The 26,522-nt window shown below is 48.9% G+C and overlaps 11 protein-coding genes and 1 non-coding gene across 12 annotated transcripts; 9 read left to right on the top strand and 3 right to left on the bottom strand.

Moving 5' to 3' along the window:
* Positions 1-1,033: 1,033 nt before the first annotated feature.
* Positions 1,034-2,108, top strand: F5B22DRAFT_135749 (uncharacterized protein). Its single transcript, XM_047968990.1, has one exon. It carries the CDS (start codon positions 1,149-1,151, stop codon positions 1,956-1,958), a length of 810 nt encoding a protein of 269 aa, XP_047831327.1. The 5' UTR covers positions 1,034-1,148; the 3' UTR covers positions 1,959-2,108.
* F5B22DRAFT_135873 (F-box domain-containing protein) lies at positions 1,543-3,555 on the top strand. The gene is made up of 2 exons (XM_047968992.1): positions 1,543-2,014; positions 2,154-3,555. The coding sequence occupies exon 2, from the start codon at positions 2,249-2,251 to the stop codon at positions 3,251-3,253; it is 1,005 nt and encodes a 334-aa protein (XP_047831326.1). The 5' UTR covers positions 1,543-2,014; positions 2,154-2,248; the 3' UTR covers positions 3,254-3,555.
* Positions 3,556-5,143: 1,588 nt separating this feature from the next.
* Positions 5,144-6,815, top strand: F5B22DRAFT_135790 (uncharacterized protein). The gene has a single exon (XM_047968991.1). It carries the CDS (start codon positions 5,846-5,848, stop codon positions 6,626-6,628), a length of 783 nt encoding a protein of 260 aa, XP_047831325.1. The 5' UTR covers positions 5,144-5,845; the 3' UTR covers positions 6,629-6,815.
* Positions 6,803-7,123, top strand: F5B22DRAFT_646213 (uncharacterized protein; the record flags this gene model as incomplete). Its single annotated transcript, XM_047978699.1, has 1 exon — positions 6,803-7,123. The coding sequence occupies one exon, from the start codon at positions 6,803-6,805 to the stop codon at positions 7,121-7,123; it is 321 nt and encodes a 106-aa protein (XP_047831324.1).
* Positions 7,124-7,891: 768 nt separating this feature from the next.
* Positions 7,892-9,060, bottom strand: F5B22DRAFT_134403 (uncharacterized protein). Its single transcript, XM_047968989.1, has 3 exons — positions 9,030-9,060; positions 8,636-8,978; positions 7,892-8,569 (listed from the first exon to the last, which is right to left on the bottom strand). The coding sequence occupies exons 2-3, from the start codon at positions 8,918-8,920 to the stop codon at positions 7,997-7,999; spliced, it is 858 nt and encodes a 285-aa protein (XP_047831323.1). The 5' UTR covers positions 8,921-8,978; positions 9,030-9,060; the 3' UTR covers positions 7,892-7,996.
* A 256-nt stretch (positions 9,061-9,316) lies between these two features.
* F5B22DRAFT_646211 (heterokaryon incompatibility protein-domain-containing protein) lies at positions 9,317-9,970 on the bottom strand (the record flags this gene model as incomplete). Its single annotated transcript, XM_047978698.1, has 1 exon — positions 9,317-9,970. The coding sequence occupies one exon, from the start codon at positions 9,968-9,970 to the stop codon at positions 9,317-9,319; it is 654 nt and encodes a 217-aa protein (XP_047831322.1).
* Positions 9,971-11,283: 1,313 nt separating this feature from the next.
* F5B22DRAFT_605334 (NTF2-like protein) lies at positions 11,284-12,347 on the top strand. Its single transcript, XM_047974839.1, has one exon. The coding sequence runs from the start codon at positions 11,442-11,444 to the stop codon at positions 11,868-11,870; it is 429 nt and encodes a 142-aa protein (XP_047831321.1). The 5' UTR covers positions 11,284-11,441; the 3' UTR covers positions 11,871-12,347.
* Positions 12,348-12,896: 549 nt separating this feature from the next.
* F5B22DRAFT_646209 (uncharacterized protein) lies at positions 12,897-13,172 on the top strand (the record flags this gene model as incomplete). The annotated part of the gene is made up of 2 exons (XM_047978697.1): positions 12,897-13,088; positions 13,149-13,172. 2 exons carry the CDS (start codon positions 12,897-12,899, stop codon positions 13,170-13,172), a joined length of 216 nt encoding a protein of 71 aa, XP_047831320.1.
* A 940-nt stretch (positions 13,173-14,112) lies between these two features.
* Positions 14,113-15,600, bottom strand: F5B22DRAFT_134396 (uncharacterized protein). The gene has a single exon (XM_047968988.1). The coding sequence runs from the start codon at positions 15,431-15,433 to the stop codon at positions 14,228-14,230; it is 1,206 nt and encodes a 401-aa protein (XP_047831319.1). The 5' UTR covers positions 15,434-15,600; the 3' UTR covers positions 14,113-14,227.
* Positions 15,601-19,643: 4,043 nt separating this feature from the next.
* F5B22DRAFT_t98 lies at positions 19,644-19,728 on the top strand. Its single transcript has one exon. It is a non-coding gene; the product is annotated as a tRNA-Thr (tRNA).
* Positions 19,729-21,403: 1,675 nt separating this feature from the next.
* F5B22DRAFT_134358 (uncharacterized protein) lies at positions 21,404-23,461 on the top strand. The gene has a single exon (XM_047968987.1). It carries the CDS (start codon positions 21,632-21,634, stop codon positions 22,823-22,825), a length of 1,194 nt encoding a protein of 397 aa, XP_047831318.1. The 5' UTR covers positions 21,404-21,631; the 3' UTR covers positions 22,826-23,461.
* A 1,460-nt stretch (positions 23,462-24,921) lies between these two features.
* F5B22DRAFT_134325 (uncharacterized protein) lies at positions 24,922-26,234 on the top strand. Its single transcript, XM_047968986.1, has 2 exons — positions 24,922-25,260; positions 25,362-26,234. The coding sequence occupies exons 1-2, from the start codon at positions 25,067-25,069 to the stop codon at positions 26,122-26,124; spliced, it is 957 nt and encodes a 318-aa protein (XP_047831317.1). The 5' UTR covers positions 24,922-25,066; the 3' UTR covers positions 26,125-26,234.
* Positions 26,235-26,522: the final 288 nt, after the last annotated feature.

Below are 26,522 nucleotides of genomic sequence, written 5' to 3'. Positions count from 1 at the left end.
CAAGTAAATCGACCCGAGGCGGCAATTAGCGCACAGGGTACTAATGCATGGTGCTCACAACTCAAAGAGGGCCTCACCAGAATCAGAGGTTAATATATGTATACTGCACCTATGATGGTATCTGCACAGTATAGGACCATTCGCGAAGATAGCACGTACAGCGGGCCTAAACGCTGAAAATTGCTCACACAGTTGTGATTGGAGTGGAATTTTTGTTGGCTTGAAACTTGGAGGTGGGGTCGTTCCTGGAGAGTTAACTTGAGGGTCCTTTCCAAATACTTAGCGTTGCATCCTGTATAGCTGCTGTTGGAGCCGGCAGCATTAAACATTGGCAAAAAATATATGCATATTACCAACAAGATGTTACCAACAGACCTGTCTGTCCCACACCTTCATGCACATAAGGAGGTCTTCCTACCTCACTCTCAAGATGTAGATCAGCTGAATGTAACGCTCATATACCTTTCATATCGGAATTGTCGAAAGTTGTGTTTCCAGGATAGAAATACCGCATGCCTAGCAGCTCTTAACCTGCTTTGTCCCTCTCTAGTATCATCGTAGCATGGAGGTTGACACGGAGCCCGATCAACTTCCGCTTCTTATTCTAATTCCTATCTCGTGATCATGGCATCCTCTCGAATTGTTGAGTTGGCAACTAGAATTGCGAGCAGTACTAATAAGGTCAATGATTATTTATTAAGTCACAATCTGCCCACTCCTACATTCGATATGGATGGCCCTCTGGATAGCTTGATCCCTAAGCATGAAGTCGACGTTGAATCAGCTAGGGTCGCCATTATAGACGACACCCTGGAATTGCGACGTCTCGTTCTTGGTCCACGAGACTATCTCATGAGCTATTCTGTAAATGAAAAAAAACTCATATGTTTTGTGAAATTAGCACTCGTACCAAAATAGAGCACCGTCCCGGATCTGGGGTAACCAACATGGGTGCCTACCTGCATGTGAACCAACGATGCTGGCGAAGCACAGCTAGCTTGGCAGTGCAAACTCACTGATTGTAATCGCTCGGTGAGCGTTTTCTTGAGATTTTCCATGTCAACCCAATTATTAAGTCGATGCTTTAGAAGCACGCCGAGATTTTGCTCCAGTCTTTGGCGTCTTCTGATTATCACAAGCCCCCGGCTATGGATCACGACAGACCACCCCCACCACAAGAGCCCCTAAAATTCACTGCAAGCGCTAGTTCAATTGCCGAAACCGGCGATGCGCTATGTGACGCAGCACGCGATACCATGAGAAAATTGGTTTTAACAGTAACACCAGAGACCGCGTCGTTCCAGAATGTTATGCGCGTACTCTTAGAGCTTGAAAATGAATTTCAACTCACTTCAAATGTTATCGGCATATACGCGCGTGTCGCACCAGATGCCGACCTCAGAAGTGCAGCCGCCAAAGTTATAGGCAAGATATCGCAGTTTCTAATTGAAAATAAAGCAGATAGAGCTATTCTGCGCTTAGTGGAAGCGGTCTTTCAGAAGCAGTCTCATGACAAGACGCTTGATTCAGAAAGTCGCAAGGCGCTAGCCGAAGAGAGACGAAGCCGCCAGCGCAGCGCAATCTCCTGCCCGGATGGTAAGGATGAAAGTTGCCTCGGGCGCATTCAGCGGCGACTAAAGAATGTCGAGGCAGAGCTCGTAGAAAATCTGGACGAGCATCAGCATTGCCTCTGGCTCACTCGAGAGGATCTAAGTGGCGTTCCAGAAGATATCTTGAGGAGTATGGAACGCGGGACCGGCGAGCTCAACGGCTCATTCGGGTTGGATCTCAACGGAATGCAAGCGCGACTGCGAGAGAGCATCGTGAGCTCTTCTGCTACGAGGAGGACAATTTACTTGGCAACTAGGCGAGTGTCACTCAGCAACTGTGAAGCAACTTTCACCAGGAAAATATTGTCGAGCTTCTTCTCAGCCTCATTTTCGGGATTGTCACCTTAATCAATACCCCTAACAAAGAAGTTCTCGTTGTGTATACTCTTTCATCTTCTCTCCAAGTAAAGCCCCCTCTGATTGGTAGAAATAAAAGTGGGGAGAAGCTTGGAAAAGCAAACAAGACCCAACGCCATGTTTCTTCTCTTCCAACCACAGTACATACGAATGAATCCCATCACGACTGACCTCGCATTCTATCAGCATTAAGATTGAGTTGTCAGAATTGAGGCCGCGCGCAGCTTTTGAATGCATCTTCACCAAATCACAAACTTAGCATTTACAACACCATATTAGCCATGTTGCCACATGAGCTCGACCAAAAGTCCTGCGAAAGCCTCGAATCCGAAGCTATCCTGCGCATCACATCATATCATAGGAGAGACTTTGACGCCAAGGTTGTCACAGCAGAACCTGGACAACACGATCACGCTCGTTCGTCCCTGTTCAAGAGTTTTGACGAATCCGCAAGCTCAGGCCTGGGCCGACTTCAACGTCTCCCGTTTGAGCTTCTTTCATCCATTTGCCTTTTGCTCGACCTTCAGTCTGCCCTGAACTTCACCCAGGCCAGCCGGAGCGCTCGGGAGACAATTGGGAGCATTCCACAATATCACCGACTCCGCGAACATTCCCTTGAATGCATATGGGCTCTGTCTCGGACAGGTCTTTCGCACCACACTAGCATCTCAGACTTACATGCAGCTTTTCTGGCCGAGCACTGCGTTATTTGTGGCTCGTTTGGCGGGTTCCTTTTCCTTCCCAGCGCAACTCGCTGTTGTTTCGCCTGTATCGAGTCTGCACCAGATTTCCGGATCATCTCATTTCATTCGCTTCAAAAAGAATCACGCAGACTAGCGACGTGGCTCAAAAGATCTCATCCGGTGATACACTCCATCCCTGGGTCATATTCGTCAAACGAAAAAGAGTACACGAGCCGACGAAAACTCGTATCCGGACATCATGCTCTGCAGTTCCCTCGAGCAGACCACGACGAAGACCCCCGGGCCATTCTAGGCAAGCTACCCGATTCTCCAGTCCTGAGATGTATGGCAGCCTGTCGGCTGCCATATTTCAATTTGGCGACTGGCGACTTGCAATTGGGGATATCTTGCAAGGGCTGTCAGATCGCTATGGAGGCCAACTTCAGCGATGCCAACTTTTCTCGCCGAGAGCGTCTCTATTCACGAGACGGGTTCATGCGTCATTTTTGGGACTGCGTAGAGGCAAAGGAGCTCTGGGCTTCTAGTGAGGGAGGGATGGTTGCGGTCACAGAGCCGGAGTGGACGAGACGTGGAGGGTTATGAGATGGATGACGGATAACCGCAAAAACGGGATCTCATGTCACATTGCTTCAATGGTCAGACAGCTCTCTTTCGTTCAAATATCTTCTGGCTGGGCGTACAAATCCATGTTGTCAAGTTTCGCGCAGGACTTACGCCTGTCGCCTTCACAGACCCCAATACGCGACCCCTTGTATGGGTACACTTTCTTTCTCTATAACCATCCCAGACACCCTTGCTGAGCTTTTGTCAAGACCATAACCTTGCTAGCGGCATAATGACCACCACTTCTGCCTGGCAGGCAGCACAGGTACAGAACAGGCAACAGATTGGATGCCTAAATCAAGAACGTGTATACCAACCCCCTTCAATTACCTAGTTTAGACAGTTAGTTCTTCATCCAGCAATAAGTTTCTGTTGTTCAATACGTCCAATCGCTCTACCGAGGCAGTGTCTCGACAGCTTTCCAATGATTGTGGTATTGGAATACTGCAATCCGTGGCTCAGCGCCCCACCCGCCTGGGGGTCCACAGGACAGAGCTCAACCTCGCAAGCCAGTCAGTGCCACCCCTTAGAACAATCTGACTGAGCGCCCTGAGAAGCATGTGAGGTCATACAGGCATTGACTCCTGAGGCCCTGTCCTGCTCGATAGACTGTCTTCGCGGCAGAGCCTGACACTTGCAGCCGACCTGAGCCCAAGGCACAAACACGAGCTACCTTCCTCAGGGTCAACACCACAAGACGACATTCGTCTAGAGCGTAGCCGGTTTCACTCGCCAAGCTAAGACGATTTCCCGCCAGCCGAGCGGTCCGTGACGCTGAACAGGAAGAAACAGGAATCTGGATTGGACAAAGCCTTGGTAGATGCCCTGCATCGAGAGGCTGGTGTTGGTAAGCGGACTAGGGAAAGGTCCGTGAGGGGTAAGCGGCTGAGGTACGCTGGCACTTGAGATTCCTCTGCAATCCCGCGATGCGATGGCTTTAGGGGGCGTGGTGCGCCCTAGTGAGGGACCGGAGGTTCATGATATTCTTAAGCAATCAACCAATTAAGCATGATCCGAGTTCACACTACGTGTCAAGCGTTTTCTTCTGCAGCGGAATGGTTGCATCCAGCAATATCCAATTTCAGTTATTTATAGCCTTTCGTAAAGGAAGAATACTAATTCGAAGTACATAATAGGAACCGCATCCTCCCGCCAATATTCGCCATAGCTCCGAGTCGTAGAGATGTCCAGTCTTCCAGTCTCTCTATTCTTCAATATCGCTGTAGTACTTCTTCGGCGCACCAGGGCTCACAAGATGGCCTGGGCAATAGTTGGTCGACAACTTGCCTTGCCTCAAGAGAACGGGCTTGCACTTGACATTAGTGCCGCTTCTTTCTTCACATTGTACGAATTCACCACCCTTCTTGCATCCGCAGACGTATTTGATATAGAAAGTTGTGCACATTGTGTCTGCGGGATGACTGGATTAGCCACTGCGTTGTTCGCCTGGTCTAGAATGTTGTAACCTACGAGAATCTGGCAGTGATGATGATGAGAAGGTGTTGAGGTATTTTGCAACGCAACGTTGTGGTAAGCTTGTTGTGTTTCGAGAGACTTTGATCTGACTGATGCTGGATGAGTAAGAGCCAGGACACAACCCATGGAGAAGGTACACCGGGGCAGAACGTACTGTGAATCTTGGAATGCTTGATATGGCAGTCAGATGGGTTTGATGTATGATGGATGAGCAGATGGCGTTCTGGGAGGGGAGGAGAGGCTCCTTCTTATCCCTTTAACTTCCAGCTCAACTCCGTGACCTCTAAGACCCAGTTATATTGACCCTTAACCCATACCACACCTGTTTTCTTAACGTGACATCATCAGTACGTAGCATTCCCATACCTATTACACTTGTAACTCGCTCTTCAATCAGTTAGTAAATAACTTTAATTAAAATAGTTGTATCGTTAGAAAGCCCTTATTTAGTGCTATTTGTAGGTTATTTTAGGTGGAATAGATGGCAATATTGGTGTTGGAAAAAGGAGTCAATTAATCTATGGCTGCAACGAGTGTGATGTAGCACTTTGTAACAATAATCGTTATAGTTACATCTGGCATAGGCAAAATTAGTAGAGAATAGAAGTAACTGCAACTTTAGCTATTTTTATTGGCTGTAGGAATTAAAATAGTGCCTTGGCAGGGTATGGAGTCGAGCTGGAAGTTAAGGGGATAAGTTATGTCCATCTCGACCTGCCTACTTGGCTTTTGGATCGTGGATGGTCCTTTTGCCCATAAGACCGTCGTCCAGGCTGCTGAGGTGGATCCGGGCCGCTCCTTGAGTGAGCAGAGGTCAAATTGTGTTGACCAACAACTTAGTCCCAAGTTTAGCTGCCTTGCTCAAGCTATGTCCGAGACACCACTAGTTTGCAGTGTCTGCGGCCGGGGGCTACTGGTTCGAATTCTACGGTCATACTGATCGCACAGGCAATATTCTCTCCTCTACTTCCAAGACCAGCCGCTTTCCCTCCTCAAGAAGTCACACCCCGAGCAAATCCTTCAATTTTGTTCTTCCTTTGGTTACGCCAGCCCAGCCCAGCTCATCAACCACCATCCTCCACCCGAGTCGCAAGCATGGACTCGAAACCGCCTTCCCCAGAGGTTCTCTCCATGGAGACCTCGACGAGGGATGACAGCTACTTTCGGATCCGCTACAACGATAAAGTCAAATACGTCGTCGTCACACGCGGTACCTTCAACTCTGACGAGCTTTGCTTGCCGCTGTATTCACTCCCACCTCTCCCATACGATGATGACGGATGGACTGTTGCCCGTGTTTCGCGCAATCCGGGAAGCCCGCAGCTACAGTTTGTTCTAGAAAACCGCCCACTGCAGGGGGTCAAGGAGATCTGGCACCCCGAGCAGGTCGACTGCCTGGCACTCAAAAGGGTCCAAAGGTTGACGATGAATGTGTCTGAGTGCACCCGAAAGGGCCAAGAGGCGCCCCAGTCGACCGTTATCGCAAAAATCGCGCGATTTGAGTGGGAGATCCCGCGCATTGAGCAAGAAGGGCACGTGTATCGCCTTCTTCAGGATACCGACATTGGCCCCCAGTTCCTAGGACATGTTGTTGAACAAGGCCGTGTAATTGGGTTCGTGCTTGAAAAGTTGCACGGCAAATCTGCTAGCATCGAGCATCGAGCCCGCTGCACCGAGGTCTTAGGGCGCCTCCATCGACTGGGGCTTCTCCACGGCGACGTCAATCGGCATAATTTCATGGTCGGTGACGGCTGGACAAAGATGATCGACTTTGAGAAATCTAAAGAAACACAAGACGAGGGACTTGTCAAGGCGGAGCTGTCAAGTCTCTCATCTGAACTCGAAGATGAGAGCGGACGCGGCGCAGGATTTCTTTGATGTCACGACAGCAGGCACGGACAATTCAGTACACCAGTTGACTTTCTCGATCAGCAAAAGTCTGTACAAAGCAAACATAAGGATTGAAATAACGGATCATCGATCGACACGTGCGTGTACGCGATACTGGCCGGCGCTTCTTGGTGCGAACGTGGGGAGACGCAGCGGGAAGACATGGGCGTAGCGATTGATGCGGCGGGAGTGTTGATGGAGGAACAGGCGCTCAGGCCGATATTGAAGGTGCTGATGACCAGTCCTGTCAGGAGTCGAGTTGTGGCGAAATGTGTGCCCGTGGAGGGCACGGTGAGCGTGTCTGGAATCCAAAGGGTGGATGGAGAAGAAGATGGAGTGGCGGCCAGGTTGATGAAGATGAATGTTGGGGAGCTCACACCGCCACCGCCGGGTTTTGTATTTCCCGGGACTGTGTTGGATAGGAACAGAGGTGAAAGCAAATATGAGGATGAGGTTCCTACCAACCCAGATTATTGGACATGATCTCAGACAGCAAAACGACTCGACAGGCTTGCTGACAGTGATGGCGTTTAACAACACAGCAGTAAATGAGCGTTGCTACTTTCCAGGCACTTTTGCTAGGCACAAGTTTTGCTATTGGGAAACAGAGAGCCCTGAATATTCGACCCCTGAGCCACGGCGGTCACATGCCAACACTATCCAGGGGTTGGAAGGATCAAATTCAGCATTGCTAGCTACTCTGCATTTCAGGGAGCGGATCATGCCCTGCGACTCAAAAAGCCAGTCATGATTACGTTGTTTTGTTAGCCGCCACGAGTACTCAGGCTACCCAGTGTCCCTACGACCACGGCGGGACAAGAGATTCGAGGTGGAGGAGCCGAGTGAGATATTGGAGGATAGCGTGCTGGAAGATTTGCATCCGAAGGTGGAGGCGAAGAAGGCGTTTAGTCGGCCCAAGAGGCCGGGCAGGTGAGTGATTTGGGACATGGTGGTTTGATGAAACATGGGATGGGACGGTATTGTTGATGACTCTTGCTCGATATACGATATCCTAGAAAAATGGGTAAACCCGTGCGGAATGGGTACCGTGTCCCAAAACAGTATAGAAGCAATGCAGTCCGATGCTAGCTTGCAATGCAATTTCAAACGTGGAGTATGTACATCTCCCAATGCAGACCCAAGCATCAATCATCTAGGCCGCTCATGTGTCCGCCTTGCACATGTTTTGTTCCGTCCCTTCTCCAGATCACTCCGAGTACTCATCACCACCACCAACCAACTTGCTCTTCTCCTGCTTAGCCTTGAGGAACTCATACACCGTAAACGTCACAGCCTGCCCAGATCTTGGTCCAATCATGTGCCTCAGAACCTGATCCAACCGCCGAGCCAGACAGACTAGGTTGACCTGACCACAACAGCTCCAACGAGTCCGTCCTTCCCGTTACATGAAGGGGTGGGGGCGAAATCTCCCCGTCCACCGTCCGCCATCCTGGTCTTTCTATAGAATTCGAAAGCCTTCAAATGACGGTCATCGGCTCTTGCCTTGCTCTGGCGGAGAGTGACTGTCCATCTGTCCATCGTATCTTCGCCACTCACACGGCTGCCTAAGCGGATCAGACAACTCCAGAAGATGTGTGCCATGTGACGCCGTCTGTTGCGCTTGTTGTGATGAACCAAAATGTGCACCACTAGTTTGACGGATGTCGGATCTTCCTGATCCCGTACCAGCCCAAACTGGACTTGCTCGTAGAGCATGTTCAGCACCGAGGCATTACGGAACCCTCCAAGGCCGACCACCAAGAGGTACGAGTGGAAGGCGACCCGCATCGAGCTGGTAAGAGGGATGGCGGGCGCGCGGAACCAGAGGGTGCGTATGAGCAGCGCGATATCTTCCGACGTGATCTCACGCTTGATGAAGGTTTGCTTGCGCGTAAGCCCACACTCGTTCGTCAGAGGTCCGGCGATGAACTAGGAGGCACAAGAGTCAGGACACTCGATGAAGGAAGAAGGGGAAGGAGAAAGAAGCCGACGTACTCTGGACACTTCCGCGACAGGCCCCGTCTTGTCTCCTCCGACGAAAGCCAACATCCAATGCCGCCGGTTCTTCCGGGCCTCCTGCCTCTTCTTCCACAAGATGGTCAAGTCGGCCTCCACTACCAGGTTCTTCCAGAGCTCCAACACGGTAACAGCCGACCCTACCTCGCGGGCCCACTGATACTCCTCGGGGCCTAAACAGGCCTCGTATCTGCCAGAGGTCTGCACGTACCATTGCAAGAAGATCTTGCAATGCTCTTTGGCGTCGTCGTCGTCGTCGCACATACCGAGCCACACGGCCTCCGGATCCACCTGTTCCTCTTTGTACTCCTCGATCCAGAATCTAGGGGGAACTGTCAGCGGCCAGGTCGACGCCCGCGGTAGCTTACCATACCGGTTCTATTTACGCGTCATGCGCTGTCTGTCGGCTATCTTCGAATCGGCCACGACTCGAGAATCGCGCTCCGCCCCTTTGGCAACCGCCTTCAGCTTTTTCATGTCCAACCCTATCTTTCTAGGGTTGGCCGGCAAATGCTTCACACCTTTCAATGGCGGCATCGTGATTTCCTTTTCGTGTTTTTCTTTCTTCGGCGGTAACAAGAAAAGGGAGAGTGAGCAGGAAGTGTAGGAGGTACGAGGAGGTGCGAGGGAGCAGGGGAAGAAGAAGAGCACCACGCCGGCTCATATCGCACGGCCGTCGCGAGGGCCAAAGCCTCTTCCGGTGCCGGGCGACCAACGCGGTGCAGGCAACAAGCCAAGACAGAGTGCATGCGGACATGATGCTGCTCTCAGGAGAGTCCGCACCTGACAGGAAACGGTTTGCGGACTGCGGGGCACCGTTCGGGGGTGCTGAGTCAGCAGGCGATTTTTACCGTTTTGTGGTTCAGCCGGGGCTGTGAGTTCTTGCAAGGTCCAGCCTCTGGTAAACCATCTTGAATCCTGCAAGGCCTCGAAAGCATAGCCACCAGATCGCCTTTTCAATCTTTTCGAATTTCTCTCATCAACTGATGCGACATCGTCAAGGTGGACGAAGCAGCACAAAGCCTTACTATACCAGGCAAACATACAGTTGATAGCTTCCGAGAGCTCAGCACTGCTCGATTTGTCGATGCAGTTCGTATCGACCCAGCAATAGTCGATGTCGAATGACTCTGTTAGCTGGGCTACATCGCGAATTTTTCGGTACCCAGCTTTATGAGAAATTGACGCCCTATCTTTCCATTCTTGAAATGAGACCTCTTTACTTCCCCATGTGTGGGAAAGAATGGCATAGGCGGGAGGCTCTCTCCCCCAAAACTCTTCTAATTCAAGGGTATGGACGTTGATGAGACGCATGACAAGTTCGCGCCTGTAAGCACGCAAAATCAAACGGTATACCTAGAGGAGATACACGCCATAACGAACATTGTAGTTCGGATGAAACCGTATTCCTGATGTATGTTTTTATATATTATTGTCGCTCTGTTTTCAGCCTGCAAGGGTCAGCACCGCCTCACTGGGCTGACAGCTGACATCCGCCACAAGCCTTGGCAGTTACTCAATTGCTCAATGAGAGGTGATAGAGATAAGTGGTATCACGATTTATTAGCTGAGGTAATTCTATTTTGGTCCACTAGTTGCATGGTTCATGAGAAGAGCAGTACAAAAGCATACCGATAGAACATTATAATTTGCATCCATCTCCAATGCGATCGTTGCTTTCGCCAGGGTTCGGCGTCAGCTGAAATGGTTGGGCAGATTCTCCCCATTGCTTGACGCCACAATCCTACCCCAGTCAAACCCAGTCAACGGGTCTTACACGTACAATAAAGAAAGAGATATGCATTTAGCCCCAAGTAACCAGTTAATTCAATAATCACGCACTTAAGTAGATGGAATGCTATGAGAAATTGCATACCCGCATAGTGAAGTATAATCATCTGTAGTTGCAATACCATACTTACCAACTCTGGTGAAGCTAGATCCCAGTGACAGAGGGATTATGATCGCATCCTTGATATGATTTATTAAAGGAGGTAACTGGGTTAATTGTTCGTAAGTCGTTAGCGCGTTCTTATAATTTCTCGAAACATCAGTCAGAGCGACTTACTCTATTTCAGTCTTGATGCAAAACCCTACAATTCACGATTCGTCAGTTTTTGCAGTCGATGTGGTCTCAGGTTTGGTGTAATACAGCATGGCTCAGACGCGCACCTAGCAAGAAGACGTTATTATATTACTTCGCAGCGCCGTTTTACCTTTGTTACTCTTCTCGTGTAGGCCGGGACTAGGGAAGCGCGAAGTCGAAAGGCACGTCGTCGTACCGTGTAACGCGCGAACTAGAACTGATGTCATATCGACACAACTGAGGCCATGCCAAATACCATTGGTTGAGTGTTGATATGGAATGTCTCAAGGGCTTGAAGTTCTGGCATTCAAGAATTGAAGCGCGCTAATACCAGCTATGTGCCAGGATGGCGGCACTATCGTGATGCCAAGTAGCGCCAGTGCAGTTGCGTTACTAATGCCCGTGAGAGCGCTTACAGCACACGCAGTAATCAAGGAGTGAGTATATTATTAATGACAAGTTCAGCAGCAGTTCAGCTTATAGGAAATACCCATAGGCTCTGCGTTGAGCATTCGGAGTATAAATTGATAAACGCAGTCAACAGCAAGTCGTCTATTGTTATATCTGATCACGATCTCCTGTTGAAATATCCGCTACTTACATCTCTTTCCGTCTTCGAACTACCTTCCACATTAACGCCTGTGCTTCATCCGCGATTTCTATCACCCGAGGTCGAAAATCCAGACATCGATCCCAGTCATGGCCACATCTCAAGAAACTCCCTCCCCCTTGGCCCAGGAGAAGCTCAAGATCCGCGAGTTCTACCAGTCGTACCTAGACGCCTGCAACGATCAAGACTGGGACCGCATGCAGCAATTTTACGCGTCGCCACACGTGCTCGTAGACGGCGAGCCCAGATCGCCGTCGCAGCTCGTCGAGCGCGCCAGTTCCATGGCCGCAGGCTTCGCCGACTGGCGCTTGGAGGTTTGGCACTTCGCCGTCGATGGTGATCTGATCTACGTGCACCTCAAGCTCGGCGGCACGCATACAGCGACGTTCCAGGGGATCGAACCCACTGGTCGCCGCGTTGACACGACTGAGTTCGCGCTGTATCGCCTTGTCGACGGGAAGTTCGTCGAGATCTGGCCTATGCTGAATATGGAGGCTGTAATAAAACAGATTCAGTAGCGTTTGCACCGAGACGGTACGGCCAGGCTTAGTGTTGAAGAGTGACCTTGGATAGAAATTGCGACTAGACGACCCTTTTCTTGGCTTTCTCTCAGGTTTATGCGGCCGTCAATGCCTACATGGGATTTTGGTTCATCACCGTTCGTTAACTGAGGACCTTGCGCGCTGCTGTAGTTTCGTATAACTTACTCCAAATCGTCTTTGATACGGTCTTGGTGATGCCACAGAGTCTTGGATCAGGCTTACGACTACAGCGCGAGAACAGCTGAGTTCTGCTTACAGGTTGGTCTAGCCCGATCAGCTGCTCGAGAGAGTCAGTGGGTTCTAGGGCAGCAGTGGCTAGAAAGGGGGATAGGCCACATGTGGTTATGGAATATCTGTACTTCTACCCGTATCTACACCCTCGCGATATCTTCGTTTATGGAGCATAGATTTAGCCAAAATTTGACAATCAGTCAATTACTCTTTCTCTTTGAATACGAGCCCTCTCTATTCGATTGCCGGCTTCCCTATTAGTGGTCTGTAAAACCTTACCCCGGAAAGTGCATATTATCTACTGGTAATACCTACTAGTATCTCATAACGCTCAGTCACATCGGTCATGGTGAATGAATGCTATTGTCAGGCCTTCTCAAAGCGATACCCTTTCATAGCATGTAGTAAGTGGAGTACTCAGGCACCCACACATATGAAAAGAAGTTGTTCAAAGGGAAGCGGTTCTAGGACAACAAGTCATGAAACATAAATCAGTGAACAAAGTCCTTGTACCCCAAAAGAAATCTGCTCCTTGTTCTCAAGTAAAGTTCTTATATTCTATCCAAATACAAAGTGCTAACAAAGCACTCATAAGACAAACCATTATTTCCACATCCCCCCTCACTCGCATATATATAAACACACGGAAATCCGCCAGCAATCGAAAATACCCATTCAGCATAAATCAAGAGACACAGCAGACAAGTAAGCCCTCCAGCCCTTCATATCACACAATCCCCAGTATCCAAAACCCTTTTATCACGAATCACAATGTCCAGCACAATCTTCCTCCTCAGCTTCCTCCACGCCGTCGCCCTAGGCGCGCCAACGACTCAGCATCTATCCCTGCTCCCAGGAAACATGACCACACCCGTGATTCCCACACTCACGGCAATCAAATCCGCAGAGGGAGAGGACTCTCCTCAGAGCCCGGAGTTCAACACCGACGCTGTGATCGGCATTGTTCTCGGCGGGACTGTGGGGATTGCTTTGATCGTCTGGGGGATTAACCGTTTTGCGCAGAGGAAGCGGGTTGAGCAGGTATAGAGTGATAGAAGTAGTTGAAATGAAGATGCTTTGTGAGGAGAGGGGTAAGGAAGTGCTGAATATATATGTCTGCTTTACCTAGATAGATTGTTTGCATCTGTTTCTCGTCCTGAGGGCATTTAAAATACTATTGCTTATCTCTAACTACATATGTATGCTATATCTTGAGTGAAGTGAAGTGAAGCGAACCAAGTGTGGTAAAGTTCTTCCAAGTGTTCGTATCTGTTTATAAATATGCCCGAATCGAGTATCCTCAGTATGGTCCTCCAAGCCCAGCTGGTTTATAAGTATAGATAGAAGATTACAAGAAAAATAAATCTAGGAAGTGATTGAGTTTAGAATATAGAGTATTAGGCCTTATCTACCTTAAGCTATGTCGGTGAGGACGCCGGGGTGGGGTGAGAGGAGGTTTAGAGGATTGTGACCATCTACTTAACTAACCTCAGCCCTCTCCGATTTTACGATTCCATGCACAAGATCATAGTATTAGCACAAATCAATACAAGAAACATTATGTAGCAGAAGATATGCATTCCGAGTCCTATTTATCAAAGCACAATGCCAAACCAAGCGCCTAAGACGACAACAACGCATGCCCTGCACGCGAAGCCTTGTCGTGAATGCCAAATGCAATGCAATAATACATGAACTCTGCTTATCTAGTCTTCATATCATCCAATCCATGCATTCTTCCAAGTCCTTCCGCCTGTGCTCGTGTCCAAAGTCGACGCCTTCCCATGCTATTTGGGGTATATTCCTTTCTTTTCCTTTCCGACCAGACCGAATGAATGTAAATGCATATCCACCCTATCATTCTCTTTCGTGACCAATGCCTGTATGTGCCGTCTGAACGCCTGAGCTAGAAACGAGTGGGTGTGTACCTTGAGATGTATCCGCCAATGCTAGGAGAGAAGAGAAAGAAAAGGGCCCGGAATTGGGGTATGTGACTTGAAGGGATTATACAAAGAGAAGAGAAGTTGATAATGCTCGAAATAATCGGCCTGGCATCTAGAGGTCTGAAAGCGATCCCGTAGGGACTATGCTCGGTATTGACATCACAGACGAAACCCTCGTCGAGCTTGTCCGGTGACTCGAGCAGCGCGGACCTTCAGGAATCCTGTCACAGATGTGACTGGAATGAAAGATGTTGGGAAAGGGTTTTCAGGGGAGGTCGCAGTTTTCTTGGTTGTTTCGGAGGTGACCGTCGCAGTCGTAAAAGTTAATGGCTGAGAAGTTGTAGTTCCACCATTGTTGTCGCCACCCACAGTGACGGTGTAATATTGGGTAATGGTTTCGGGGGCGGCAGTGACGGTTACCGTCTTGATGTGGTCATGGTCCTTGCCTGTCTTTGTAGATGTAGGAGCCGGATCGGCTGAGCTGGTAGCGTCATCAAGACCAGTGGGTGCTGGGGGGCTGTTGGTGCCAATGCCTAGAGCTGTTGCTTCGACGAGGTTGTGCACCTGTGATGAGATGGCAGCACTCGCGACATCATGATTGTTGCCAAACTTGATGCCGGGTAACCCCTTGATTCCATCCTTCTTGGCTGAGCCGCTAAGGTCAATCTGCGCGCACGAAGTGTAGATTTCGGTCACGTTCTGCGTGTCGGATACGATCATCGGCCAATCCCACACCCACATGAGGGTATATAAACCATCTGAAGGCAAGTCTGCCGGCAATTGAATATCGGTTTGGCAGAACAGTTGGTCAACACCGTACTTGCTTTTTCGCTCCTGGGCGATCGGGTTTCCAGGAGCGTCTTGGAAGCATTGGCCATCGTCAAAATAATGGCTGGCCAGGAGCTTGCCCTTCTTGTTGCCGCCCTTTCCGTCGACGGTCCAGGAGTTGAGGACGTCATTGATGCCATCGGTATCTTGGTGCTGTGTTGTGCCATATACATACACGTTCCCGCCCCGATACGGTCTTGGGGTCAGGTCAGGCTGTGTGACATGGCCGTTTTCCTGATATTGCAGGGCGATGTAGTCGCCCCCACCTGCCTTAAGAGGGGGGTACTGGGCAGCATCGCTCGACGACAATGGTTTACAGACGACCGGGTTTGTCGAAGTATCTACTATCTTGTTCTGATGTACATCATCCGAGACTCCTTGAGCTCTAGGGATGTAGCCGATGGGATAACCTGGATCCCCCGTGAATGCTCCCGTGGAACTGATACGATATAGATATTCTACCCAAGTATGGGCATTAGCTGTTGGCACTGCGGCGAGCAGTGAGATGGCGGCGATGGTAACGCCCTTGAGACTCATTTTCGTAGATTTGGCAAAACTCCGAAGTGCAAAGAAAGGCCTCGCCTGCGAGACCTAGAGAGAAATGAAAAGGGTGAGAAGAAAGTAGTGTGTATAACTCAACACAGCTTGCGCAACTGCTCGTGTTGAACTGCTGATGTAACTGGGTGTCGAGAGATTGTGGTATTGTGTAGCATTAATATGCCAAGCGACGAGAGTAACAGAGTTGAGAACAGTGTTGGCTTGCGAAGAAAATGCCGTAGTGGGGGTATCGAATAAGACAAAATGCCGTGAGAAGTGAATAGAGGCAGTCGCGCAAAGGTCGGCCTAGTCTAGTTGAATGAAAATATAAATAGATGGTAAAGGTCGAGTTTCTTTGTGCGTGTAGTTTAGACTCGCATTGTAGGAGGTACCAAACAATAGAAACAGAACTCTTTGACCAAAGAACAATAGCAGACAGACCAAGAGGTCGTTCAGTCTGCAGCAAATTAAGCACGCCGGCGCAAGGCACGATAAAATTGTAGTGATTCTGAAAGAAAGAGGGGCTCTCAGGGTCCCGTGCCCTCACTTGATGTGGGTGTGTGTTTGTGTATGTGCTTGTGCGAGTGCGAGTGTGAGTGGGAGAGTAGAAAGAAAGGTATGAAGTCCAATCTGCCAAGAAAAAGAGCAGCACAAGGGTACCTAGCAGAGAAAGGACGGGGTATATGAAGTGTGACAGAGAGACGGGAAGACTACCATGTAAGTACCTAGCTGGAGGGATGTAGGAGGGACGTAGTAGGAACTGAGCATGGACATGGGAATGGGAGCGGCATGTGGTCGAGGTGAGCCGGGCTTCTTATTGTGGGAGACGTCTCTTGTTGGCTGCTGATTGTTTGTATGACGGGCCCAGCTACGGTCAGGAAACTAGTTTGCCTTCACCGTCCGCTCAAGCCACATCCGACGCACTTCGGAGCAAGCAAATGGCCAGAAATGACAAATTCAACGGTGCAGAGATTAGGCCATTAGGTCATAGGCCTCGGTTTTGGCCTGCTTCCGACTTTACACGCTCGGGCAACACGGAAATAGGGTCACGATGGTGCATGGTGCCTTGGGTGGGCAGATTAGCTAGGAGCAGCGAATACTAAGATATGGCTTCTAGCCAGGGCTTTTCTGGCACACTGGGAACATGGAACATGGCGAAATAAGACCCATCGCAGCACTAGAGACTGACAGGCCCTCGACGGGTTAAGAGTTCGTCTTGAACCAGCGTGAGCGGTTTGAGCAGAGCGCCGACCCTACGCGCAGCAGTGGCTCGAGCAGGGCCTGTCATTTTTGTGGTGTTTTGCGAGATGGAGAGAACATGGTGATACAATGGCAGCGACTACCGAAGGCTACAGGGAATACTACAGGGAATGTTGTGGAGGAGACAGCGCCGGGAGTAGCCTAAATCGGGCCTCGAGGGGACTCTGATTGGCCGCTGGCAGTTCAAGATGCTACAGGTTACAGGGGGGCTACAGGGGGTTACAGGGGAGGGTGCCAAGCGAGAGGGACTCTGCGCGCGCTTAAGCAAGTACATACCTCCTACATAGTAGTTAGTTGGAACGACCCAACTGCTGTAGGTACTTAGTATGTTAGTGCAGGGATACCTCAATATTCTATTGTCCAGTCTCGGATGTCACTCGTCAGTTTGTTTCTGAGGAAAGTAACTTGGCGTTTCACGCCCCACGGAGCCATCCACCCAGAGCAGTATCGGATGGCATTAGATGGGTACCTAATAGGTACCTGGTAGGTACTACAGCAGCCTGAAGTACTGTGTACCTGCATCGTCCCCATATTTAACCTTCTGCGTGTCCCATTTTTAAACTCATAATCCCCGCCCACAGCTTTGCTAGCTCGCATTTTCCACCAACCATTCCATGATGGATACCTTCACTTTGTAACAGGCAAGACGCAACGAGACCGCGTCATGATGATTTTACTAGAATCTCATTAAACCATGGCGGCTATTTCTCAAGCCAGGCCACGTGCCACGGCCTTTTTCTCATTTCTTTTGATCTTTAAACGCCTGACATTGCCCTACTTCTGAAACCGCTGACGACAGCTATGAGCTGCTGCTGCTGCTTGCCTTAGCCGCCCGCCTACCTAGGTGCCTATACTTACATTACCTACATAAGTACGGAGGTTGGGGTCGAATATATCCATCGCCAATTAAAATTACCTACCTAGGTACAGTGCAAGGTTTTTTAAGCTTCCAAGGTAAGGCTAATGCTTGCCAGACCGCCATCGGCCCGAGTTTAACGTTTTACTTAGCTTACAGACCGTTAACAGACCGCCACCAAATTAACCAACTGTACCAAGCTGTCAACAATAAGCGGTTTCGGTTAGTTCAAAGCCCAAATAGTGCAAAATCACTAATGTTTACACTATACACGTTGCTAAGGATGATGGATATATTCGATTCCAACCTACGTAGTACCTACCATTTTCCTCACACTGCCAGATGCGCGCGCCTAGGCCCTCAAGATCAGCTCTCACTACTTCACCTACAACGCCTAAATAATTTCGCCTACTCCACGAGAGCGTCTATTAAAATGAGAGCGCTTCTCTTCTCCTTTGAAAGCATTTTCGGATGTAGATACAAGTAACCTCTACGCATTCCCGGCCCTTGTCTATAACACACTCGGCTCACTTGGAACCGTACGGAAGCATCTTATCCCTTCCAGAGCCCAGGCGTCCCATATCCTACCAATCCCAACAGTGCCATCAAGCTTACTTAGTAGTCCCTTGGACATGTATCGGGATTTCTAAGCAGTCGTTGGTCCCCTTCCCGTTCCCGAGACGGCGTCTTATACAGTAGTTCATTCCCTCGGATCTCCCACACAGGAGATTGGCGTTTCCATTTTTTCCAGCGATGGGGAGCAATTTAGGCTGATCGCATCTGATCGGGAAGCCCTGACTAACCGAACGATCTCGTTTGATCTTCTCTCATGTGTCGCCTGATGCACGTATTCACGGACTATCCCTATGCGAACATGCAGAGTCGCATCTTGCGGCGCTCTGACAGGTACCAGTTCATGCAATGAGGGAAGTTGGATGCAACCAACTCAACTGCGCAAGATAGCCTCACCCTAATATCCTAGTCCTAATCTGCTCGGCGCGCACCAGTAGCTTTTAGATGCTTACGTACCACTGAACCAGCGAGGTCCGGTTGTCTACTGCTTCATATTCGCCCGACTCAGGCCAGGTAGTCTGGGCTTGTTTCATACCTCACTACTGCAAGGCGAACTATTTGTTCTGCGCACGATTGCCATAGTGTCGAGGGCGGTTCGGAAAAGACTTCATTTACAGGCTTATATACCCCAATCAACCCACTACCCACCCTTCACGCTCCTGACATTCGCTGTTTCAGAAGTGCAGAGGTCTTCCCCAAGGCACTTCTCGCCACAATAAGATCTATAAGCGCACGTGCAGTATCCCTGGTCCTCACTAGCCACCCCCGGACGATCATGAATCTCGGTACACGTAATCGACTCCGTCTTCGATTCTTCGTAGTCATCTCCCCGCCTATGAACATGGTGTTGTGCTAGGTACTCCAGATCTCCCATCTCCAAGAATAGACAGGGCATATACCGGTACACTAGTACCAATCGGGTTTCCAAATCGCTTCACCATTGTCTCTTGAAACACTTATAGCTGACTCCACAAATGCGTGTGCATCTGCTACTCTATTACATTAGATTAATATTTTCCGTAGACACCTGCAAGATAAAGTGCCATCTCGTCTTATCTTTATGTCTCAATAATCGGACTCCACCGATCCTCAACCTCGTGGGCTTCCTTCCTGGATGGTCGTGCTATATTTTGCGGATCGTACCAGATGGAAGCGCTATGTTTGGAAAGACTAGGTATCCTAGAACATCGGCATGGGACCCTTATTTAAAGGCCTATCGTAACAGCTTTAAGTTGAATCTGCGATACATATCTACCTACTATTCTAATCTATCTTACCCAGGTTTGCGCATCAGAGCCACAAACTTGGACATTGATTTAGAATTCAGAATTTCTGATATTTGTCAAGCGCAGTGAGTGCCTACGTCCTGATTTACCTACTACACCTGCCTGCCTAATCATCGATGTGAATACATAACAATGAACATGGCGTTTGAATTATTGTAATTTATGAGCGATATATATATATATACTCCTTTTGAATTCCATTTCAGTATCAACGAAAAAACAACATCGACGAATCGCCCGCTTGGCTAAGTGGTATAGCGTGTCACTAGTATCCTCTAGATGTCATGACAAGATCAGCGGTTCGATTCCGCTAGTGGGCAAATTTTTTGCAGCTGATGCCACTTTTAGTTTTTACATGTGTTACCTATGCCCATATATGCTGATGACTACATTTATAATGCCACTTCCCTGGCAGTATTATAATAGTAGCTTGATATGTATGCAATACCTTTTTCATTTCATTTTAGTTGTAGCTTCTTTGGGGCTACGTGATTGTAAAGACTGGGGTCAATACGATCAACTATATTTGCAGGTAGATCTGCATTTCCAACATCCCAGGATAGACCCATGATGGTCTTGGGCGCTAATATTGGCATGGAGTCAAATGCTTTATTGACTGATACCACTCTAATTTCAATATACAAATGAGCCTTTATGTTAGTTAACCTCAGCTATGTTGTGTTAGAAAAAGTAGGAGTACTTGGAAGAGCGCAGCATAGAAAGCTCACGCGAGCTAAACCCAATGTTACATCGCCAATGATCAAGGCTTGCTGTGTGAATATAGATAATAGATAAGGCATATCTGTCGTGGTTGTCTGGGGTAGAAACACCACACTAATTACCATGCAAGCCTGATGGGCATTACATACTGCGAGAATGGCCGATCAAAGGAGCAGTCAATCAGAATTTCTCTTGCCAAGAGAAAAAAAACTCATAGATATCACCATAGAGCTACACGGACGGTCCAAAAATTATGGTCTGGCGCCTTTGAATCTCCCAGGTAACTAATGATAGTACGCGGCATAGAGTCTCGTAACGCGTTACAAGTATCCGACAACAATAGCATTAGTAGCTAATAACCATGTGTAAGGACTACTCTACACGTGCGAGATTCAAACTCGTCACATTCAGAGACTGACAAACAACTCCTCAGCAGCAGCTATTGCCTCTAAGACCATTAGACCACAGTGGTTAGGAGCACTAGAATCCTATTGTGGTTCATATATGTACATACATCTGCATGGAGCTATGGCCAGGCCTCAGGCATCTCTTCCTATTGCTATATACCTAGGTACACTATGCTCAAGCCTTGGGCGTGTTCTGTTTGCGAGCCACTGTGCCCGATCTAAGGCGGTGTCATCAACTGCCATTCAGCCCTTGATTACATGATGCATTTTGACGAACCTCTGAAGGCTGAGAGTACCGACTCATGCATTTTACCTAGACCTCGCCTGGTCCATAGCCACAAACCTTTCATATTCAGAACAACAGGGATATTGGTAGCTACAACAGATTACTGTTTTATGAACATAGAGCTAACTCTAAGGCCTGATTCGGTCTCTCAAAAACGCAGTACGAAGTATACAGTAAGACTTTCTGTGGCACGAAAGCGTATGCTGTCAGAAAGTATTAGACTCCTTCTGACTATATATATGCTATTTCTTTATCCCTCGGTCTCCAGACTCCTAACATTCTCCCTCGACATGCCGACCAGGTCCTTTATTTCACGGTACAATGTCAGGCGTGCAATTCATCCTCTCAGGTAAGTATACAGTCTCTTTTCATCTGTACTAGAGCTGGTAAGCTCAATTTCTCCTAGTTATCAGACCTGCCGGTGCCAACACACTAAGAGATGATGCATACACGTCCAAGAATGTACGGGGGCCGATTTCAAGCAATCAACAGTGGTTGGAAGAAGCAGGTGACTTCCGCACCCCGGATAACGCCATCCCCGGACCAAAGCGGGTCGGCATAAGATGATCGCGGGGAAATCGTGGAGATGAATATATACTTACGTTCCCGAGGGCTCCGCAGAAACCCGGCCTATCATAAGATATATTCTGGTGTTAACTGAAAACATGATATATGATTTAGCTGGAAAGTAGATTACTTTTCTGTTTGTCACCCAGTCGCAGCTTGTTCGTTTCTTCGTCTACTTACTAAAGACATCTAAGCAGCACAAGAAGAACAACACAGAAGCATCTACCTCTACTGCGTATAAGCATGGCATCCACAGAGACGCGGAAACCAATCGGCATCGCCGTAATCGGGTTCGCCGGCATCATTGGGCGCCGACACACCGCGCACGTTATCTCAAATCCGTCCGCAGCCCTGCTAGCCGTCGTCGACGGCGCGCCGGGCGCATCTGACTTGGCCGCCCAGCTAGCGCCCGGCGTGCCTTTCTTCCAAACCGTGACGGAAATGCTCTCAACCACAGTTCCAGACGCTGCAATCGTGTGCACCCCCAACGCACACCATGTCACAGTGGGTCTAGAGCTGGCCGATGCCGGCGTACATCTACTCGTGGAGAAACCACTCGCCGAGGCCAAGGCCTCGGCGCGCACACTCGTTGATCGCGTGCGACAGAAAGGCGTCAAGTTACTCGTGGGTCATCACCGGCGCTTCAACCCATACGTAGTCGCCGCGCGGAAGGTACTTAAGACATCAGACGAGAAACCGGGGGCACCAGGCGTGGGGTTAGTCACGGCGGTTTCCGGCTTGTGGACGACATACAAGCCTGATGGTTATTATGCCGCCGCGCCCTGGCGGCGCAGCAGGCAGTTGGGTGGCGGGCCCGTCATGATTAATTTTGCGCACGAAGTTGATACCCTGCAGCATCTGCTCGGGCCTATCACGCGCGTGAGCGCGGAGAAGATGCGGAGAAGGTACACCTCTGAGGAGGGCGATGCGAACGCAGTAGAGGACGGGGCAGCATTGACGTTGCGCTTCGAGTCGGGCGCCGTGGGAAGTTTTATTCTATCCGACGGCGTCGTTTCGCCGCACAACTTCGAGGCAGGCACGGGTGAGAACCCGCTGTTGCCTCGCGCGAGGCGGCCACGCCATGGTCATCTTGACGACATCGATGAAATCGAATCCGAGCCTGTCGATGTTTATAGGATATTCGGTGCCAATGGCACGCTGAGTGTCCCAGATATGACTCTCTGGACATGCGGAGATAAGCCCCGGAGCTGGGAGAATGAGTTGCAAGTCCAACGTATAGAATTGGACGATGACCCTCGTGTTCCCTTTGAGCGCCAGCTCGATCACTTTATTGCTGTTGTTAGAGGAGACATACCCATCAAGGGCGGACCAGGATGTACGGGGGAAGAGGGTCTCGGAGTCATTGCTGTATGTGAGGCTGTCATAGAGGCGTTGGATGATAGCGAAGGGGGGAGAGTAACTGTCAAGGTATTATAACAATATCTGTTCATGTTTTCTAATATTGAGAAATAAAGTACACGTGATATGGACTGTGCTGCCAATTCATTGCAGCATGCGGAGGTCAGAGTCTCAAACGACTAAGTGTCCTCTTAGCAACTGGCCTACTGGTCTCTCATCCAATTTCTACGTTAATTTGAATAAGTCACTAATTATGTATTCCACCTATTCATTCGAATAGCTAGCAGATACGCGTAATCTGAGCCCTAGATGCGCTCTGCCATCCCTTATATGCCAAAGAGGGACAAACTTTAAAAAAGCCTCTATACTCTAAGCTTAATAAGCTAGAGGCAGACATTATATAATGACTAATGGCCTCGAATAGTTGTAGAGAACTCCTCTATGAGTCCATGGCCTCATGCTCGGAAGAGGAGAGAGGAAGGGCTGCCATTGAGGTTCAGTGAAAAAGATGTGCCTAGGTCCTATAATATGTCTTATGCATCCAAGGGGTTATGTTGATGCCATTCGACTAGTAGAACCGTAAGCTACTAGAATATAATGCTTTTCATCACACTCTTATCGCACATACCCCTGACGAGCTTTGAATGTCCTATGTATTCTGATACAGAAGAATATGGCCATCCGCAGATCCTTAAGCATCGGCGCTCAAGCTGTAGAACCAATATATCTACAGCGTAAATTCAAGTATGTAGGTTGAGCTTAGCAAAGAAATATGTGCTGTCTTGATGAGTCATATGACAAGCGCGCTACGAAATGGTATTAGGTGATTAGGCAATCTGTTGGAGTGAGGCTTGGATCATCTACGACGCTCATTTTCTGTCTCCGGGATCGCTATAAAGAAAGTGGGTAATATCAAGTCATGGCAGTCCTTTGGGGATAGAAATGTTATTATTGTGAATATGTAGCGAGTAAATCTTTTTTTTTTTCTCTCTTTAATACCGTACTTGAGATATATCGTGGGCTTCCTATAATGGAAACCGATGGGATTTCCAGCTAAATGTTTTGTTTCCCTTTCTTCAGTTCTGCATTGCATCATGCATACCGCCGTAAAAACGGCACAGTCACATTCTATTCAATGATTTGTAGTTTGTTCTAAAAGTGCCATAAAGCTGAGTGAGGGGAAGATAGCCAATGTAGGTAGATTAGCCACATGAGGTTTTCCAGGGGTTACCATTCCTTGCTCGCCTCGGTACCAAATTTCAGAAACCCATGCAGCTCACTTTGCTAATAACCTAGATGGCACAACCTCCATACCACCTCGCTATTCCCATGAACCTGATTCGTCGCCGACCTTCCTACGTTTTTCAGCTCCTGCAAGCGACCCCGTAACCCCATCGACCTTTGAAGAGCCGCATGGGGGACCGGAGACGGTGAACACGTTCCGGCTTACTCATGTGCACTTAATGGAGCTGTCGAGAAGCACCTTGAGGTAGCATTTTACGTAAAAGATGTCTTTTTGCCAAGAATAAGATATAGATAGGTATGCTACCCGTATGTTGTCACACGTTCGTCCGTCCGACTTCTCGTACATAGCCTGCTTTGACACCTAGGGATCATGGCGACGTGCTAAAATAGGTGGCAGATGTCACCACCAATGGTTTCTGGGCAATGAAGCTGCTCAAACAACCTGATGGAACGTTGCGGTCACTCAGAATTTATCGGTCCACCCCTTCCGTGATGCTTACTGACGCTAACGATCTGGCGGGGATTGAAGGCTTAAGATGTCTGTTATATTATCCTTGTCCTAAGTATGTATCAATGTTTATCTTAATGGGAAGCATGCGACTCAACTTTTATTCTCAACTGACCACATATAGGCCAGCAGGGTAGCTATATCTTGAACCGTTACATTCGCTAATGCCAGACTGCTCTTACTTACATCTCGACACGACCAACGACCAAACTCACGAGAAGTGTTAAGCGACTCACCGGCAGCCCCTGACGTCGTAACAGTACATCGTGAATCCATCTGATTTCTTCCTCCTTTTGAGAAAGTCGTATTGGGTAAAGCTTCCAGCACATCAACATGGGCTGCCCTTCAGATAGCCTGAGCAAATCTTCCGAGCGAAGCACTTGAGCTCGGGGCAACAATTCAAAATAGCCTTATAATGGCGCGACTAGTTAGGTAGTACTTCAGCGTGCACAAAAGCAGACTGTCAGAATCTATAAAGTCCCGGGCTATCCTCTGGATATCGTGTCTTTCCTAATCCGCAGCCTACCCAACTATCTAAATCAAGACAGCCCTCTAATAGAATCAATATGGTACTTTCTTGGCCTCTTCTCTCATATATTGGATGTATCTCATCCCTATGTCTTCCTACCCCTACTTTGGGGCTTGCTCTACCGCCTGAGGGCAAGCTACTCGAAGCCCGTCAGAGCTCGTTTCAAACTAGAATCGTTGACACCGGGTCAATGTTTAGCCAGGAAGACAATGGAGTATGGCAGTTGATCGAGTTAGTGCCCATTTCATACAATTATTGATGTGACTTCCCTTTTGAAATATGCAATTTCAGAAGACAGCTTTGCTTAGATGCACCAACTAACATTGAAATAGCGCCACGGGTGACGGTATCCTAGACCTTGCCTATATCAAGACCAAGAACACGAAATCCAAGTCAGTCGAGGTGCACATCGCCTCTTCATCGGGCTTTAAGACCCGCGTCTTCGGCGCTGGGACTACGTTCGCCGAAGAAAACGACGGCACTTGGCTCCTCGTGCCCTCGAAGAACAGTGCGCTCCCTGACCTCGCATTCATCAAGACGAGCAATACGCCGTCAGGAAGAGTCGAGGTGCACATCGCGTCGGGCGCCTCCGGCTACAAGAGCCGCATTCAGCAGACCGCGACAATCTTCGGGAACGAAGACAACGGATTCTGGAGTCTATACGACTACGACCGCGATGGTATTTTAGATCTCGTCTATATCAAGACGCGGAACACGAGCAGCGGCAAGGTAGAAGTCCACGTGGCCTCCGGTGCGTCCACATACAGTCGCCTCATCCGGCAGACTGTGACGAGTTTCGCGGTGGATGGAAACAACGGTTTCTGGTCGCTGGCTCCGTACTCATTCCCTATAGAGGCTGATCTCGTGTATATCAAGAATACGGGGACGAGCACAGGTCAAGTTGAGGTCTCTGTACTTTCTAGGTCTTCTAACTTCCAGACGCCGATCTTCCAAGGCGCAAGCATATATGCTCAAGAGACGAACGGGGTATGGAGCATGATCGACTACAATCGGGATGGGGCGCTAGATCTGGCGTACATTAAGTACCAGAACTCGGTCACGGGGACCACAGAAGTTCATGTTGCTGCTGGTTGAGGGGCTACCAAGCCTCAGTTTCATCCGGAGATAGTAGGGAATGCTGATTACGATCGTAAGGTGAATGGAGGTTCATTTCATGACGCAAAGTATTTTATGTATGGTCTATAATCGACACGTTCGTTTGATCATCTAACACACATTCCTTATCCAACGCGCACTGCGCGATGATGACTAAGATGGGGAGAAATATGTACCTTCTATTCAAGAAACGTTCATTCACCTAACAAACGCCTTAGACTTCCTAAGTTGTTTCCTTGTGCTATTATCAGTATCCCTGGCGTATCTTTGGCGAATGATTTTACGATACTCCCCACATAAATTCACATATCTCAAAAGACACTTGTAAAACGCGAGGTAACGCGACTTTCTATATTCGTATTTGATAAGAATTACCG

This window comes from Xylaria bambusicola (genome assembly GCF_022495145.1).
Source record: "Xylaria bambusicola strain CBS 139988 unplaced genomic scaffold F5B22scaffold_18, whole genome shotgun sequence".
In the NCBI taxonomy this organism is placed as follows: Eukaryota; Fungi; Ascomycota; class Sordariomycetes; order Xylariales; family Xylariaceae; genus Xylaria; species Xylaria bambusicola.
The sequence above is the reverse complement of the archived record's forward strand: the minus strand, read 5'-3'. Positions and strand labels throughout refer to the sequence as shown.

Excerpts from the sequence above, each read along its gene's own strand:
- F5B22DRAFT_135873 (XM_047968992.1), top strand. The coding sequence starts at position 2,249 with ATGTTGCCACATGAGCTCGACCAAAAGTCCTGCGAAAGCCTCGAATCC.
- F5B22DRAFT_135749 (XM_047968990.1), top strand. The coding sequence starts at position 1,149 with ATGGATCACGACAGACCACCCCCACCACAAGAGCCCCTAAAATTCACT.
- F5B22DRAFT_134403 (XM_047968989.1), bottom strand. The coding sequence starts at position 8,920 with ATGTGCGACGACGACGACGACGCCAAAGAGCATTGCAAGATCTTCTTG. Across the intron at positions 8,570-8,635 it reads CTGTCGCGGAAGTGTCCAGA|TTCATCGCCGGACCTCTGAC; the intron begins GTACGTCGGCTT and ends TGTGCCTCCTAG.
- F5B22DRAFT_605334 (XM_047974839.1), top strand. The coding sequence starts at position 11,442 with ATGGCCACATCTCAAGAAACTCCCTCCCCCTTGGCCCAGGAGAAGCTC.
- F5B22DRAFT_134396 (XM_047968988.1), bottom strand. The coding sequence starts at position 15,433 with ATGAGTCTCAAGGGCGTTACCATCGCCGCCATCTCACTGCTCGCCGCA.
- F5B22DRAFT_134358 (XM_047968987.1), top strand. The coding sequence starts at position 21,632 with ATGGCATCCACAGAGACGCGGAAACCAATCGGCATCGCCGTAATCGGG.
- F5B22DRAFT_135790 (XM_047968991.1), top strand. The coding sequence starts at position 5,846 with ATGGACTCGAAACCGCCTTCCCCAGAGGTTCTCTCCATGGAGACCTCG.
- F5B22DRAFT_134325 (XM_047968986.1), top strand. The coding sequence starts at position 25,067 with ATGGTACTTTCTTGGCCTCTTCTCTCATATATTGGATGTATCTCATCC. Across the intron at positions 25,261-25,361 it reads GGAGTATGGCAGTTGATCGA|CGCCACGGGTGACGGTATCC; the intron begins GTTAGTGCCCAT and ends ACATTGAAATAG.